Genomic DNA, 18123 nt, shown 5'->3' with positions numbered 1-18123 from the left:
CTGGTAACTATGCACAGACCAGGTGTAACAGGGTTACTTTATTTCCCTGCTACCTACCTACACAACTACTTCTCATTCCAACAATTCCACAGCTGAATACATTCCTTAATATCCTCAGGTGCTGATTTTACGATCAAGAAAGATGCAATTAAAACTAAATCCTATTCCTATAAATCCTAAATTCCTATTAAATAGGAAGATTCTGCCTGCACTCGAAGTTCCAGAACTACAACTCACGGGAGGCTGGAAAAGCATGAATGGGAAACGCCATGATGCATTTGCCATGTGCTTTTATGGTTTTCCTAGGTTTGCACTAGCAAGGGGAGCACAAACGTCAAACTTCCATTCTTTAATAGCTGATAGTACTTCTATTCTTCATCCCAGACACAGACTGACATAGTGCAAATATAATGTTAACAAGTATAGGATAATGCCTACCGGACATGGAGTGGTAATCAGCATCGGTTTCACCTTTAAAAAGGACTCTGTTTAACTGCTTCCATAGCTTAACGGGTTCCTGTAGTCACTTGGAATGGAGTCTCTGTGACCTGCACTGATTTTGCAGCTACTTTCTTTCAATGTGAAATAGCTGAGTATTTCAGCTTTAACTGATCTAAACAGAAATGGAGACCACACTATTTCTTCCGTATCGAAAAGCTGACATATCTGCCAAGACATTTTCAACACTTCATCAGTCTCTGATGTGTCTCAGATAGCAGTTTCTGCTGGTTCAACCACTTGACTCCCTTTTACACCAGCAGCATTAATATTTTGACATGGCACACGAGTTTAACTGATTACTGGAAATTCATTGGCAAGAATGAATCTGGCCATTCAGAAAGGTGGCCATTTCCACCAGGATTACACACAGGTTTGCTTAAAGACAAAGCCATCAAATATTAAACACTAACATTTATCCTTTTCCCTTCCAATCAGAACAGGTTAAGATTAGTGACATGTTGATGTGGCAAAAAGAGGTAAGATCAGGAAGTGAAAACAGGACACCTTGCTCCTTTGTGACTAACTCCTTCAACCTGCCCACTTCTGCTTCCTCGCTGCAAATCTGGGCTTTCTTTATTCTTTCAAGGCTCTGCCAAGACAATTATATTCTTTCAAAAGAGCAAGCATTCTACTAGTGACAATTACATACAGAGCTAAATTGGATATGCCAGTGTCTCCAGTTACTTCTAACCGTGACCAGATGCTGGTAACTAATACACAAAATAATTCACAAAAAACTCCTATGTTCAATAACCTTTCAGGCAGAAAGCTCTACTATTTAGGGTGTCTTTAGCTACGAGCAGAAAGGATTTATGCCCCTATCTCAGACATGTAGTAAGGTTTTCCATCTGCAGGTTTCTTAGCAGATCACTTTATCCAACTGGCCAACCTCCTCCCACAGTCAGCAATGATTGATACAAATCCCATATTCACTTATTCTTAAAGTGCACCCTAACTTCCCTTTCTAAAGCAACCTATGCATAGGCCTTTTCCAAACACTTTCTGTCCATACTCCTCTTGACCTGACTCCGATGTCAGTGTTGCCCTGCTCTCCAGCCTCCCCTACCCATCCTTCCCTTCACAGCCCAACACCATTTGGGTGGAAGGACAGTACCCACAGGTATTTGACTTTCAGGTATTTTCCCTCCTTTTAAAAACATTTATTATTGTCACCCAGTAACTCAACCTTCCTACCAGTCCCCTCTTTCTACAACTTCAACTCCATTTAAAACCCGTCAGCAGCAGCTCTTCAATTGCTTCTGTACCTCTCAGATAGGAGAATGGAAGCAGAATTCAATTCCAAAGCTCAAGTCCTAATGATTTTTCAAAATCACACGATGAGGGTGGGGCAGCAAAGTTGACTTTTGTGATAGGGTTTGTTTTCTCATATTGGACATCTCTCATGTGACTCCTTTGGAAAACGCCCTGTGCAAAGTGGCAGAGCCATGCATTCCATGTCCTCTGCCCGTATTTGTTCTCCTCCCAAACACCAGACAATAAGAGTAACAGCGCTGAAACGTGCAGTTCTGCAAATGGCTTGCTTCAAGAGTGCAGAAGCTTTGCTTGAAGACACCCAAGAAACTGACACAAGCCCCTAAGGGAGAGCAGAGGTGCCAGTAGTGGGCACTACAATTTAATCTCTGACCAACTGCACAATTCGCTTGCTGTGTGCAACACACAGTTTGTTTTCCATTTGTTAGACAGCCAGGCCAGCTTTGAGACACACTGCAGTGTGCAGAACTACAAATCCAATCACAACAAACTGTTGCTTGGCTAAAGTTTTAGTTATTTATAGATTGCACGGAGACTGGGGTTTGTTTCAGTTCAGCATCAGTAGCTAAAGTTTAACCACCCAGCAACCTGATTGGCAGTCTCTACATTTCATTCTTTATATCCAATACATCAGAGGAACTAATTGAAGATAATATATTCTTAATGAGGCAGAGAGAATGTATCAGTGTTAATTCAAATGGAAGTTGATCCATGAAAGTCAAGACTTTGCCATTTTAAAGAGTCTCAGACCTACCAGAGGCTTATTACTCAGCAGAAGAGCGGCTGATAGCTCAGTTCACTCGATTAAACTCCGCATACCAGAGCCTCACCAAGCACAAAGCCTATTACATTGCCAAACATCAGAATATAGATTTCAAAATACAAGAAATGTGGAAAGCATTGAAGGAAGACAGCTTAAGATCTATGGGGTATGGTGGGATGAAAATGCCACTTCCTTACTACGTTGTTTAATCATCAACTTAAATACAGTAAAACGTACACTGTCTGGAACACAATGAGACTGCCCAGGTGACGGACGCAGAAGCACAAAATCAAAACCACATCCTGGTTATGACACTGCAAAATGCTTTAGCAAATGCAGTTCCCAATGCAGCTGTGAGTTTAAAGGGGCAGAAGTTTCTTACACGCAGAGCTAAACAAAAGCAGTCCACTCCCATGACAAAATACACCGACCAAATCACTCCTCTGCCACCAGAAAGCTCTTTTCCATCAAGGATTTTTCAGTACAGCTAAACCGACCAGACGATTTGCACATCTAGCTGTGCCAGAAAAAACTTTATGGCATAGTTACAAAACAGGAAAAGGGGGAATAGCTTTAAAGTGGAAGGGGTGAGGCATTGGATTAGGCATTGGGAAGAAATTCTTCACACTGAGGGTAGGGAGACCCTGGTCCAGGTTACCCAGAGCAGTTGTGGCTACCCCATCCCTGGAGGTGTTCAAGGCCAGGTTGGATGCGGCTTGGGGCACCCTGATCCAGGGGGAGGTGTCCCTGCCCATGACAGGGGATGGAACAGGAAGAGTTTTAAAGTCCCTTCCAATCCAAACTGTTCTATGATTTTAAGTTTCTAAGCCAAATGTCTCTAGGAATTATGAATAACCAAGGCCAAGGACATGGTTGGGACCACCCTCGCACAAGCACTGCACAGAGCAAAAGCGTACTCCAGTAGTGTTTTCAAAATTCACTGAGGAGCTCACTAGAAAGCAAGTGCCTGCATTCAGAACAGCCACAGGGGGCCTGCAGGAGCTGCTGCTCCACACAGGAACCACGTACTAATGATCAGCCAAGAGTGACTGACTGCCCGACAGCTCGAGTCTGTTATTTGGAATCATATTCAAACCCCACGGAACAACAGAATTTTTCAAAAGTGATGGACACACAAAACACGCGACAGCAAGGAATCATAGAAACATTAAAGCTGGAAAAGACCTCTAAGCTCATCCAGTCCAACCGTCAGCCCAACACCACTGTGCTACTAAACCATGCCAAGTGCCATGGCCATGCGTTTTTTTGAACCCCTCCAGGGATGGGGACTCCACTACTGTCATGGGCAGCCTCTTCCAGTGCTCCACCACTCTTTCTGTACAGATACTTTTCCTAATATCCAATCTAAACTTCCCCCAGTGCAGCTTGAGGCCACTTCCTCTGCTGCACAGTCTTTATTATTAGGATTATTCCTCGCGTTCTGAAACGTGGCAAATAGGTGCAAGCAAAATTCTTGATCATGTGCTACCACAATGCAAAACTATATTTTCAGATCAAACACAGATACCCTAAACAACAGAACTCCTGCAGTTTGCAAGTATGGTTTCCCTATCAATTTGCTCAAAAGATTCGGACTTTTGGCACAAAGATGAATTCACACATCTTGTTTGTAATTATCCGGATGACACAGGTTTAGTTAAAAAGTCTCTTCCACTCCTCTTTGTTTCAGCTCTCAGCCTGTGCCCAAAGAGAAAATGGCATTCACAAATTTTAAATATTTTTAATACCTGAAAACCAGACTTAAACACAAACATTCACAGTTATTTGTAAACGCAGTCAACTTACCACTGCTGCCGCAGTCTGCACAAGACAACAGCTCCTCCGGTTTTTTTTCCCGGTTGGATTCTTTCGTTCCCAAACAAAAGCTACAAATCGGGATGGGATCGGCTCTTGGCTAGATGTAAAAACAAACAGACAAGAGTTAGCCAGGCACTTTTCTCAGTGGTCTTCTCTTTTACCTCTGTTGTATCACATACTGATTAGCAAGACAAACGTCCAGTTTACTGACACTGGAATAACACAGTTTATTATTTTAATCTTTTTCATAAATATTCAGCTGGCTCATCATAAGTAACTCTTGTGCACTGATGAATGTGAACACCTTCAATACAAGCCTAGCATTAAGAAAAATGAGAAAAACCTAGAACTTAGGATGCTTTTCTTGAACTCACCACTTCAACTTCAGAACACAACCACTTGTACTTCATATGCAAGAGTGCTCCAAGATTAAGATACAAACCAGTCTTTCCTGCTGATGAATATAGCTCCATTCCACAAGAATCATAGGACGGTTTGGGTCGGGACAGACTCTAGAGCCCACCCAGTTTCAACTGCGTGCCATGGGCAGGGACGCCTCCCACTGGATCAGGCTGCTCAAAGCCCCATCCAACCTGGCCTTGAAAACCTTCAGGGATGGGGCAGCCACGACTTCTCTGGGCAACCTGAGCGAGGGCCTCCCCACCCTCATAGGAGAATATTTCTTCCTAATACCTTTTCCGAATCTCCCCTCTTTCAGCTTAAAGCTAGTTACAAGGTGTTACAAGCTAGTAAGGACCACTGAGTGGGGACAACACTACTACAAGAAAAACTAGCTTTAAAAAACTCCCAAATTTAAAACATTATTTATTACTTTTCCATCCAACACACTCGCATCTCCCTCTCAAACTACTGTTCTAGGCTAAAAACACTGGGTTCAGATGAACAGTTATCCACTCCAGCCAGACAAGTCCCCTCAGCTACGATATACAACTGGAATGAGAAAACCATGCAAATCTTTCGCTATCTGGGAACAACACACAGAACTTCTCAGATAAAGAACAAAGAACTGACACAAATTTACTTGCCAATCTTCCTGATCTGCCAAGTGACAAACTATCAGTGGTTAAATACCCACAAAGAGCTTCTGCAGTCGATTCTAGAGCTTTACTGAAGCTCCTATCTGCATCATCCACAATATTCATGTATTGATGCCTACAGAGATGTTCCTGCAAACAGATCCATAACATCTAAAATAACGTGCAACCATTTCTTCACAAGGAACATTCCAATAAACGAGTACCTACCCAGGCTAGATTCTCACTGAGCATCACAACTCACAACTGAAACTGTTTTTTTTCACAAATCCATGGTTTCCAGCTAAGGCATGCCATTAGTTTGCTATAGCAAAGTAATTATTTGTTTGTTTCCCCTGCAGTTTTCACAGTCCCACTCTACATCGCAACACCTGAAAGGCTGACACTCTCGTCACTTGACCTACACATCTGTATTCCATCGCAGCTTCAGGAAGCAGGGAATGGCTGGCTTTAAGAGTATTCCCGAGATCACATCGCTTCCATGTCAACACACCCTTATAGTGCAACACAACAGCATACAGAAATAACGAAACCAGCTTTAGGATCATCTTAAACCAAGCAGCAATCAGATTCCACGGAATACTAGCAGCAGCAAGGCAAAGCTGTCCTGCCCAGACAGGAGGCCGCTCACCTCCTCACACCAGCCCAGCACTGTTTCCATACAAACACACTCTGAGGCACAGGGCTTCTCCTCAAGCTCAGCCCTTAGAAGCTCTGCTCACTGCTAATCGCTTCACAATCCAGCTATCAGAATACTGACATGCTTGTATACCCAGAGAATATACACAACAGATAACCAGAGGAGGCAGCTTTTCACAAGCACGGAGAGGTCTGCGCTCTTCCATAAAGCACCACCAGGAACTGCTATGCCACCTGCTTATAACCAACAGGAACCAACAGCACCTGCAATTCTCAGCCTTGCCAACGTCTCTGCTTCAGACTGTATGGACAGATCAAGTATTCGATTGCTACCTGGACAGAAATAACTGTCTTAGTTATAAAACTGGCAGATTTCCAATTTAGTCAGAGTTCACAAAATTTTAAAGGATGTATTGATCCTGTTTGTTGGTTTTGACAGGAGGGTGTTGAACGAGATTGGTAATTCTGTGGGAGGGAAAGGGAATACCAACTACCTGCAGGATTCTTCACTTGCAAATTAAAAACAAATCATATACAAATAAAGGAAAATGAGTTATTTTTCTTGCCATTAAGATCTTATTATTCAACAGATACATTCCATCTTTACACAGTTAAATAGACTTGTGCTTGGAGCAAAACGGTATTAACCGAACAAATACATAAGCTGCATCAGTAACAAGCAGCAGAACAATGGTCCAGAGCTGCCCAAACACAACAGTTCCCTTGCAGCACCTTGTGTACGCATCTGAACCGCTATTCAAGTGTAATACAGAAAATTTTAAAAGAAAGACTACTCTTTTAGGGGAACCCAGTAAAAATCAGCGCTTGGCAACCATACCATTCTCATTCCCTTTGATATAACTGTGCTACAGCCATTTCAGAAAGGCTCGCTCCAATAAATAATGCACACAACATCACCCATCATTCACGTAACGAAACAAATCCAGGCCCACAGACTCATTTATCTTCCCGAGATCTTTTCCCTGCTCTAGGGACAGACCTGGCCATTCGCCAGCATTAATTTACTTCCCCAGCTCAACACACCCACCCACCCCTTCTTTATGTTGTTAACTGAAGGTAAAACAAAAGACAAAGGTTGTTGGCAGTTCAGGGCTACATGTCTGACGTTCCTACACCAAACCCAGTGGGCCGCTTTCAAATCCTTCACCAACCCACACCTCGGTTTCCAAGCAGCCTTCCAGCTCCCGTATACATTGGGAAGCCACTGACATCAACACCTTTGTCCTGGCTCTGATTCCTGAGCTAGGGAAAGCTAAGAACACACACTCTTGTCAGCAAAGCAAACAAACCGCAGTGCCGTATGGCTTCAGCTCACCCAGTCACAGCAAACCCACCCTGCCACTGGCAGCAGCACTGCTGCCTCGTGACTGTCCTCATAAGGAAGAAACAAGTGGGGCTCAGGCTGGATTTTCTTGAGAGCTTTTCTGCTTTGGTTTGTTATTTTGACTGAGTCGGAATACAATCCAAACACACAAGTATCTCCTACCTTTATCTCTTAATCACTAGTTTCGCTTCTAAAATACAGCTTGGGTAGCATCATCCTCTGGAACACTGATGCGTCGACCTGGAAGGATAATCCCCATTCCATCTCTTGCAGGAACTAGTTTGGCCACTTATTCAACAAGGCAATACTTTACACCAGGTGAACTATCAATAGTTTTCTTGTTATTCACCCACATCATCTAATATTCAAGAAATGCATTAATAGCTGTGTAACAAAACCTACAAGCACAGTGCCTGCTCTGTCACTGAAGATAGCTCAGAAGGATGCTGATCCAGGAACCAACTGCTATTTCCTCAAAAGGGCTAATACACTGAGAATAATGTTTCGTTCCTTTAATTCTAGGAACAAAATAAATTACAGCTTTCAGGCATTTCATTTTCTAGGTCACTGGGAACTGAACATCCAAATGTAAAGGCTGCCCCATTCAAACAACGATGTCCAACTGCATCAGGGGTAGATTTACAGTATATTCATACAACATGCCAACATGTGGTTGTGTTCAGGAACTAGAGCTTCACAAAAAGCAGCCAGGCAATATGATTCAATTTGGTTTTATTTTAAATACATTATATACTATACATCAATATGAGACCATGAACTCAGCATCTGTAAATGGGTTGGTTTTTATTTTACTTTCCAATTAAAAACTGAACAATCCCTATTCATGTGTCACACATCCCATTGTCATAGTCAATTTGTCCTTTAAAACATCACACACCCAACCACCACAACCCAACAGGCCTCTAAGCATCGTTAAAACCAAGTACTATAGCAAGGTATCTCTACTGCCATCAGTAATTCTGCCTCAGAAACCCTCAGGATGCAGCTGTTGGGATCACCTGCCCAAATTCATATTCTTACACTTTGAGCGTACCAACAAGAAGCTCACTCTTTTTCATTCCCTCCTGGAAGCAGCCTGCTGACTCCCATGAACCAGAGTGGAATCGCTGCTGCAGATCCAACCACGCAGGTCACACCTAAAGCTGCACTACTTCTCACACAGCAATCGTTAGTCAAAGCACAAGCTCATCTTCAGGCGATGCCTTTGCTTTTTAGGTAACTTGAATACTGCTTTTTCCAAAGTAATAAGCCTTTTCACCCTTCACGACTCCTCCAAAACTCAACTCTTTAAATCCATCTGGAAAACTGTTGTGGTTTGAGCTAAAGTAGCTGAAGGTAAAAGACTGATTCTAAGTCTCATGTAAATAACTTCATTGTTACTTATGTCTTAAGAGCCTCATCCATTTCCCTTACTCCCAATTCTCTCTGTCACAAGAATGATGCACTTAAGCCTTTAAAACAATAACCTATCATTGTCATCCTCTTCATGACCTCATCTTCTTTACCATCAATCACAACACCATTCCGTTGCGTCTGATGACATGCAGTGAAAACCACACAGTGTCAAAACCTTGATGCATGCCTTTAGGTGTTCAGTCAGGAGTCAACTTCATTACCGATGTATCCAACGTGGTACCCCTTGGCTTTTGCCCCACATACACACAGTTGTTTGAGTAGGATTGCATTTCCCAACTCCAAACTCCCTTGTTCCTGCAGTGCAGCCAGGATAAAGCAGGTGAACCATGGGATCATGAGCAGGTTGGTAGGGGTGCATTCACATTCTCATAGGCACATTGGGTTTTACATTCTTAGGGGAAAAGTATTGCTTTTCAGCAGATTAAATAAACCCCAGTACAAAAAGCACACACTTCATTGCCATAATGTGATGTTTACTCAGATGTTTGTACATATGCATGTTTTTATTCATAACTTATTACCAATGCCATCCTACATAAATGTCTATAATATGTTTGCAGTGTGGCACAGGGTAATTATTAGTTGTCTTGATGCTAATTGCTCAGGGAAAACGTTTAATTGAATATTAAATTGATCATATGCATATTTTAGTTAGTTTACTCATTGGGGCAAGTTTGCTGCCAGCACTGTATAGATCTGAGCAGCTCTACCCTAAACACGCAGGCAGGGGTACAGGAGAGTGGGACAGCGTTTAAAACGCTATTTTAAACAAAACAGACAGACTCCCATTCCCTTCATGATAAAGCAGCTGCATTTCCACACAACATCAAGAACTATCCTGCCCATTGCCTCACATACCTACAGGGAATAATACATCAGGACCACAGCAAAATGATTAAGGCTGCAAATCGAGGAGAACCAATTCTTTGGATTTCTCCTACCAACGTGATTGTGAAATGGAAACTTTAAATAGAGCTCTGTCTGGGATTTGTTGTGGAATTTTCTCTTAAAACAAGGATTCAGTTTTAACACAAGCATTTAACTTGACATCCTTTCTGCTGGTACCATTGTTGCAAGTGTAGTACAATAACAGCACTATAAATACCACAGTCACTGCTCTCACTGAGGCGCTGGCAGCAGAGAACCAAGGTGGTTCAACAGCTGTATTCCTGTGGGCAACAAGGACAGTGGCCAGGCCAGTGCCCTTTCTGCGGCCAAGTCACTGGGTTTCATTTGGTACAACCACTGGTACTACCATACTATTCTACCCGGTGAGCTACAGGGCAACAGAGTAATAAAAATATGACTTTCAGTTAGCTAGTTAGTTAGTTCACGTGTCATTCCTCATCTCCCTTCTGAAGGGGGAGAAAGCTGGACAAAACAGCTGGTTAAATGCTAACATTCTTTTTTTCTGTCCCCCAACAGGAACTGCAATTAATATCCTTGAGAGAAGAACAGCAGTTTGTTTGACAGCCAAGACACTGAAATCACTCGCAGGCACTTACCCTCCCAAGCCATCACTCAGGACACAATGCCACTGAAAATCTGTCAGATCAGTAAAGCACACACAAGCAGATTCAGATGAAACGGGTTGCTCTTACAAGCTGCTGCTTTCTATGAACAGGTAACATTCAGTATCGATACACTGTGAGGAAGTCATCCCCTCCAAACCAAAACTTAATGTTATAATTAAATCCTCGATCACTGGAGTTTATTCTCCAAACCCGGTACGATTATCTCCAGTAGAATAGAGCACTGTTAAACAGCCAAACTATAGACAACCCACCTCAGACCGCTCAGAACACCACCAGTACCTCTCTCACATAAGACCACCTTTCCTTGGAAAGGTTTACAGGCAGGCCTGCTAAATAAACTTAAAAGAAAAGCACTTAAAGGAGATGGACTTGAGATTTGCCTTCAACGGCTACATTTAAGCCAAGTAAAATATAAAATATTGCAGCGGTTTATACTCCACGTCTTTTGGAAACAAATCTAGTCAGGCACTCAGACCCTGGCTTCAGTCAAACACCACCATTACTTCCAAGTCTGTGGTATCAAACAAACCCCATCAAATCCAAGGGGCTGTTCTCTGTCCCACTAATAATACGAATTTGCTATACTACTTGGTGTACAAGTCCTACCACCAGGACAAAGGGACAGGAGAAGGGTCACAGCAGCCTTTACTCCACCAGCAGCTGCTTACTGTGATTGTGAGGGATTTTCACACAGTGGTCCAAGGTGGCGATGCTCTGCCTCAAAAAGGCAGCTCCATTGCTGAGAGCCCACAGAAGGCCGTCCGCAACTTCCACTCCAACAGAAAGGTAGTACTGAAGGAAAGAATATATTAAAAAAGCATCCCTTAAAAAACCAACCTGGCACCGCTGTTGGATCATGCCTAAGTTTGAAACTGAGGTCTTGTGGCACCAGCTCCCTCTGGCACTGCTGGATTATTTAATGGAACAGGAAGCTGTTTGCGTTCACCTCCAATTCAGTAACAGAACTCGGTAATAAAATACCCTCTACTTACAACACCAACCACAGCGAAGGGCCGCTGCCCATTCAAACTCAAATCCTACCTGTGATGCTTGAACTACTGCCAATGCGAGTTTCCTCGTGCAGCGTAACCACAAACCCATGTCCTTTGACCTGACTCCAAATGAGTGCAGAGCACCGCTGGGACAGGACACACTGCAGGGATCCACTTCATGAGAAAACGTTCTGTGCAGACGTCTTTCTCTTGCCTCTTCCTTCATACACAGGGGAAAAGGCGATATCCCAATGGACCCAGGGAAGCAGCGTGACAAGTACCACCCTATACAACTCACTGGGTTACCTGGAAGGCCAGGGACAAATAAACAAGCATCTCAGTTTCCCTTCATGTGCTTGCTGTTGCTGCTCTAGCATCAGCAGAGAAACACAACAGAATCCTGACCCTGACCTCTGCACAGAAGCTTGCAATCCTAATCACTACAGACTCCACTATAGGCTCCCTCACAGGCTGCGTTAAGTAACGCGTTTCCCTTAACTAGCAAGAAGTAGCAGGCAGCCGGCGGATCCCAAGGCACACACAGGGAGACTGGCTATACTGCTATTCCTTAACAGTTTAAATCAAAGTGTTATTTACAGTTCTTGCCCTTTAGCTGCTGAGTGTCCAGTATTTAAAATGCTCACAGCTAAGCACCCACACTTACCTCATGAAGAACAATGCCATCAATTCAGAGAAAACAAACCCCTACAGGTGGGGTTTTTGAACACCAAAGTTAATTTGAATTAGTCTTTACACTTCAGGTGAGCACAGTGTCTCCCTCCATTTTACCAAAAGTAAGCATTTGGGGAATACCAATTAAGTGATGCACAGTAGAATTTTTAAAGAGTGTAGAAAAAGTTTGGAGAATTCCTTGTCTGAACATAAATCCCTTTCATAACAGCCTGTAACAAATTCCATATAAGCCAGCCCACAGAAGAGGCCATTGCTTGCTCTCTCCTTCTCTACTTTGAAATTACAACATAACCTGAAAGCGTTCACTACTAACAAGCCATCTTGCAAACCAAGTCACCGACATTTGCACCTTGGAATTTCTGGAACAGAATTTAACTTTACTGAACAGAATTCCTAAACAAACAACAACACAAAACCAACCAAACACCCCCCACCAACCCTGTAGCATGAACTGTACTGAAAGCCTTTTCCAGACTTGAAACTCTGGCTGGGACACTGACCCCACTGCCACCAGAGAGCAGTGCTACTGACGCCAATGCAGTCTCGATAGAACATCATTCCCCTGTGTTCCTTGTGAAATTCTCTCAGAAGCAGCCATTTAAAGGGCTCTCGGCATTAAGCAGACAAGTATGAACTATGTTTGGGAAAAGACACAGTAGTAATTCCCTTTAAAGTTTGTTTTGAGCCCAAAGGAGACGTCTCCACTAAGGACACACATTTCATGTCCCCAACGTAAGCAGGTCACGTCCAGAAGAGCTAACACAAAGCGCTCCAAAGTTACTTGGTCTTATCGGAGCATCTCCTGCCACTGCCAAGTAACTAAAAGGTAAGATCTGGTTATTTCACAGAGACCAGAACCATCTCACTATGGGCTAATTAATCACTCACAGACTTCTCAGACATGACAATTTCACACAGGCTCACTCCTAGCTCCTGCCAAAGAAAACAAAAACTTGTATCAAAAATAAATACCCACTTGAAGAGATGACGACAGTGACAAAACACAACGAGAGGAAGAGAGAGTGGATAGAGGAAGGGGAAAAGCATTAATATCACATAAAACCCCCTGTATTATGTTATTACTCAAAACATGGCAAAGCTGGAAGTCTAAAAGCCAAAATGCATAAAGTAAACAAACCCAGCAACTGAAAACTATTTTTTCACTCTAATCTTCCCTATTTTTTTAAATGATGGGTACTTCTTGAAATCATGTTTAACAGAACTTCAGAAACACAAACCTAACCCATGCAACTTAATCCTGTAACACACAGCTGAGATCAGGAACCTCCTCCTAATGAGAGCAGCTTTATTTGTCATTGGGGACAAACTTCATCTGGCTTTGGTCACACTCAAGTCACACTTACACTGCAACTAAATACTCTCTGACTTACATTTCCAGAGTGCCAATAAATTCATATGTGATTAATTCAAGATATATATGTTCAAAACACAAACAAAGCAAGCCAAATTTAAAGAAAGCCAGAAGTAAGTGTACCTGGTAGCCCCTTTTTAATCCCCATTGCCGGCCGCTCTGGTAACGCATTCAAAGCCCAAACGGCTCAGGTGCTCTAGCTGAGAGAGTAATGACCATGATGGCAAGACAGAAGAGTTGGTTAAAAGGCAGCGGAAAAAAAAGGACAGGAGAGGGCATATATCACACTGATATTTTAGAAGCATTTATTCCAACTCCTCCATGAGTTTCCTGCCTCACCACCAAAGTCACAGCACAGACATGCACATATCAGATTCTGCTCTAGGACATCCAAACCCCACAGCATAACTCTGAAACAGACAGGTATTAATATGTACTTTTATACAGTGACCATTTCTTCCATTAAATAGGGGAGGAGGGGTGAAAGAGGGCATTTTTCTATTTTTCCTGGCATTTTCCAGGCCATTTTTCCATTTCTTAGGACATCTGTAAAGGTGTTCTATCTCTCCTCTTATATTCAGTATCTCCAATGACACAGAGCAAACAGCACCCTTTTTGGTGCTGGTGGGGAGATCCGAAGGCTGCACACATTGGCCAGGCTCCGATGCGCCATGGCATGCGTGCCACAGTTTGTTCACCTGGAGAGCTGAGAGCAGGCAGAAAGGACAGGCACTTGTGCACCACAACAAATATTGCTTTCTTTATAGACAGAGCACTTAAAGAGTTACTGATGCTCAGTACAGATGTCAGTGAGTTCAGACTGCAGAGGGCACACTGAGGAACAGAGCAATGCTTTCAGAAGAGGAGCTTTCATGAAAGACAAGTCAGGAGTGGTTTATCGCATTGCCTTACACAGTCTCTTCCCCTTAAATGCTTCTGAAGTTTCATTATACCTCAGAAAACATACTTGCACTGTTAAACTATTGCTAAGACAATAGTTCTCGCTGTGCTATCTGGCAAAATTCACAAGCTGGTGGTAACAGTGGCTTCATAGCAATTCCTCTGCTTCATTCTTTGGGACAGTAATCCCTCTCCTGCTGGCGAAATTCCTGGGCTGCGGTTCAGCTGCTGCTAAGTTCCTCTTTCCCCTTCTCTCCTCCTCCTGCCCACCAATGAATCAGTAAAAACACAGTGAAAATGCACTTGGGAAGCACATAGTAACTCCAGCCTCTCTGCCTGCTGCTTTCATCAGGGGGGCACCGATAATTCTGCTCCCAGTGATGGTAGAGTAGGAAAACTTATTTCCCCAGCCCAAAAAAACTCACAGCACCCTGAAAGAGCCAGGAATTTCTACCATCAGATAAAATGGCTCTCAGGTGGTCTCTCTTCAAATTCAATATCACTGACAGCCGCATAACCTGCAGATTTATACACCTGTTAATTAGATCACTGCAATTTAATGAGTCTCTACTCACATGAAAAGTTTAGGTTTGACATTCACTGAAGTTGATTGTTCAAAGTATGCTGAGAAGACTGATTATAACTTATCATTCCGATACATTCTATATTCCACACCCCTTGCCACATTCAAGCTAAGGCAAAGGACATCTCTGAACCAGAAGCCATCAGCAGAGAAAATGGCAGCTCTCAGCCAGATTTGCTGCTAATATCGTTGTTCTCTTAAATGTTTCCTAACATCTCCTCTCTCTCAGAAGCTCAGGGGAAAAAAGTGGTACCATAACATCCCCAAAACATCAACATTAATGATGAGATCTTTCATGCAATCTCAAAATAAAATGTTGCCTTATGGATGATAGGAAGATGGAAGAATGGATACAAGTAGATATGCTTTCCTTAATACTCACTTTTAAACACAAAAACTTTAAAGGTGTGGAAGATTAAAGTTAAACTAACAAAGTTTCTCCTTTAAGACCTGCATCTCTTCAAAATTAAAAACATATCAAACAACAACAGAAAAATCCTAAGTCCCCAAACCCTCCACACACCACCCATTCAGAAAACCCCATCTACTCCTTCACACCAGCTACTTAGAGGGTGGGGAGACACTGGTAAAGGAGAAGTCACGGCTGCCCCCTCCCTGGAGGTGTTCAAGGCCAAGTTGGATGGGGCTTAGAGCAGACTGATGCAGTGGGAAGTGTCCCTGCCCATGGCAGGGGGTGGAACCGAGTCAGCTTTAAGGTTCCTTCCATCCCAAACCATTCCATGATTCTATAACTACAGACAATATCCACATATAAGAAAGAAGCATAAAAGCTCAGACATCTGGCAAATTAATATTTCTTACTTTTTCTGCCCCTTACAACCACAGGATAAAAGACATGGCAAGAGTCTTTTTCTACATTATAGGACTTTTATTTCCTGGGACACAAGTGCCCCTCTGCCCTTAATCACAGCTCATCACACGGTACAGTCACTGCTCCAGCACGTGTTTCTAAGAACAACCCAGACCTTCACCAAGGTGCCACCCTCTGTGCATAATCTGTTCTCTAGAGCATGAGCATCACTTGGAGAAGGCTGGAGTGGACATAGAATGGAATACTGAAGGCATCATCTTAGGCAAAAGACATTCCCCACACAAATCCATACAGTTCTCCCAAACCATAACTGCCCAAGTTCCTGGCCTTTTCCCCTGAACTCCTCTACTGAATAACCCCTGTAAGGAAGGGCAAAGCATCTCCAGAGAAGGAGACACATTCCCAGTAAAAAAATAAATGGATATCATGTCAGATGACAGGGAAACACATCAAACCCATATCAGAGTCCTGAGCACTGCCAGGAATGAGGGTTTAACAGTTTCTCTGGGCAGGCTCTGATCTTTTTCAGTAGATCCTTCTGCAATTGCAAGCCCGTCCTCCAAAAGCTTGACATCCCCAAATTCAAACAGAAGTACAAATCATATACAACCCACCAGCAAGCAGACTGCAGTGGCACCACTGGACAGAGTTGCACATCACCTCAGAGCCAAAGGCACAGCTTTCATTTGTACAGAGGCAGAAAGTCATTGCTGTAATAGTGAACCCCCCCACTCCATCACTTCACTCTGTCTCCACTACAACACCAAACAACATGCCAGGGCACTTTTGCAGCCTTCTCAAAGTCTCGTTTAATTGAAAACATCGGAATTAAGCTAGAAACAGCTGCTAGAATACTAATGCAATTAAGAGATCCAACTTCTGGTTTGGACTGGCGATTTGGCTTCCTTCACACGGTCCCTGGACAGCTGATAATAGCATCACCCTTAGAGATAAGGACTAAAAGAGAATGCTGCTTACAGAACTCAAGGGGTGTTCTTTCCTCCTCTAGCAATACTCAAATACCACCAGAGAGAACCAGCCCCTTGGAGCTTTGCCCCGGCCCTTCCAGAGAATCCAGCCCCTTGGTGTTCTGGCTCTGGCCCTTAAACTGGGCTAAAAGTGCAGTTGGACAGTAGATCTGCATGCACAGAATCCACGTGTCACAGCCAGCAGAGACATGCATCCCCCAAATGATACATGAAGGGGAAAAAAGGAGAGAGGCTTACAGCACAGTTTTAGTCAAAAGGTGTCAGTTCTGAGAAAGTAACATGAGAAATTGATATTTATCCATTCTCAGCAGTGGTTTTATACCAATCACTTTTCCACTTCAGGATGATGAGCGAAGCTCCTCCCCACCTAAACCCCAAGCACAGAGCAGGCAAAAGCAAGAAGACTGCGTTAACTCTCAGCGTGAGAAGACCACGATATAAAGTGGTTCAGAAGCAAGGCTTCATGTGAGCCTTCATTCAACGTTCTGATTCAGCAGAGTTAGTGAACCTGCATCCAATCCAATCTCTCGGCAGAAACTTCCTCGTATGCCCCAGACATCCCTTTAGTATTTTAAAGCAATTCTAAAGCAATTACCTTCTTCACAAAACACACCCACAAACTAGTAAGCTGTTCTTAAAGTATTCCACCTTGTTTTACAGTGAAAACCCAATGTAATGCCTTTCTTAAACCCTCCCTTCCATTCATTCAGATAGGACAATAGACACTGTCATTTTATTTCAGTTTGAAAAGGGATCATCTGACAACCAAGCCCTTTCATTTATTTGTTAGAACAGTTGCTTACCATATAACCACAACGATCACACATTGACAGTGTGGTCCATAAAGAAAAAGCAAAAAAATATTTGGTCACGTGACCGAGGGACTCCCAATTTTCAGCTCTAACCATGGCAGGATGGGAGAGAATTTCCCAGTGTTCCAAGATTAGGTCCCTGGGCCCAGCACTCACCCAGCATTTGCCACCTCCCGAGGCACAGAAGCAATCCAGTGTAGCTTACACTACTGAACCTGCAAAAGGACCTTCTCCAAAATTCAGTTATAAAAAGGTTCTGTCTAAACATTTACAATATGAAATACACGTAAAATATGCTGAGAGTTTCAGTGCAATAGCATTTTCTTCTAAATACTCTGCCCATTGTCTCTCTGTGATAAAAAACAATAAAACAGGGTTTGAAGTGAGTCTCTCATACACTGTTTTTTCTCCTGAACAGTTTTCAAGCCTTCCTTTTGCCCAGCAGTTCCTTACCCACAGTCATGCAAAAAGCACAGCAGGCAGAGCTGTACACCCTCACCACTGTTGTCTCAGCATCAGTAATCTCATCCCAAATCAACTGTTACAAAACTTAACGATGCCAGAAGTGAAACAGCTGAACAGATT

General features: G+C 43.1%; 1 protein-coding gene across 6 annotated transcripts in view; it reads right to left on the bottom strand.

The window, feature by feature from the left end:
- KAT6B (lysine acetyltransferase 6B) overlaps nt 1–18123 on the bottom strand; it is a 92105-nt gene that overhangs the window by 38501 nt on the left and 35481 nt on the right. For all 6 annotated transcript variants that reach the window (XM_069863435.1, XM_069863440.1, XM_069863439.1 and 3 more), the window contains exon 3: nt 4343–4451. In XM_069863435.1, coding sequence (XP_069719536.1) covers nt 4343–4451 — 109 coding nt within the window. The remainder of the gene's footprint in view (nt 1–4342; nt 4452–18123) is intronic.

This window comes from Phaenicophaeus curvirostris, chromosome 9 (genome assembly GCF_032191515.1).
Source record: "Phaenicophaeus curvirostris isolate KB17595 chromosome 9, BPBGC_Pcur_1.0, whole genome shotgun sequence".
Lineage (NCBI taxonomy): Eukaryota > Metazoa > Chordata > Aves > Cuculiformes > Cuculidae > Phaenicophaeus > Phaenicophaeus curvirostris.
This window is presented reverse-complemented; position numbering and strand designations above follow the sequence as displayed.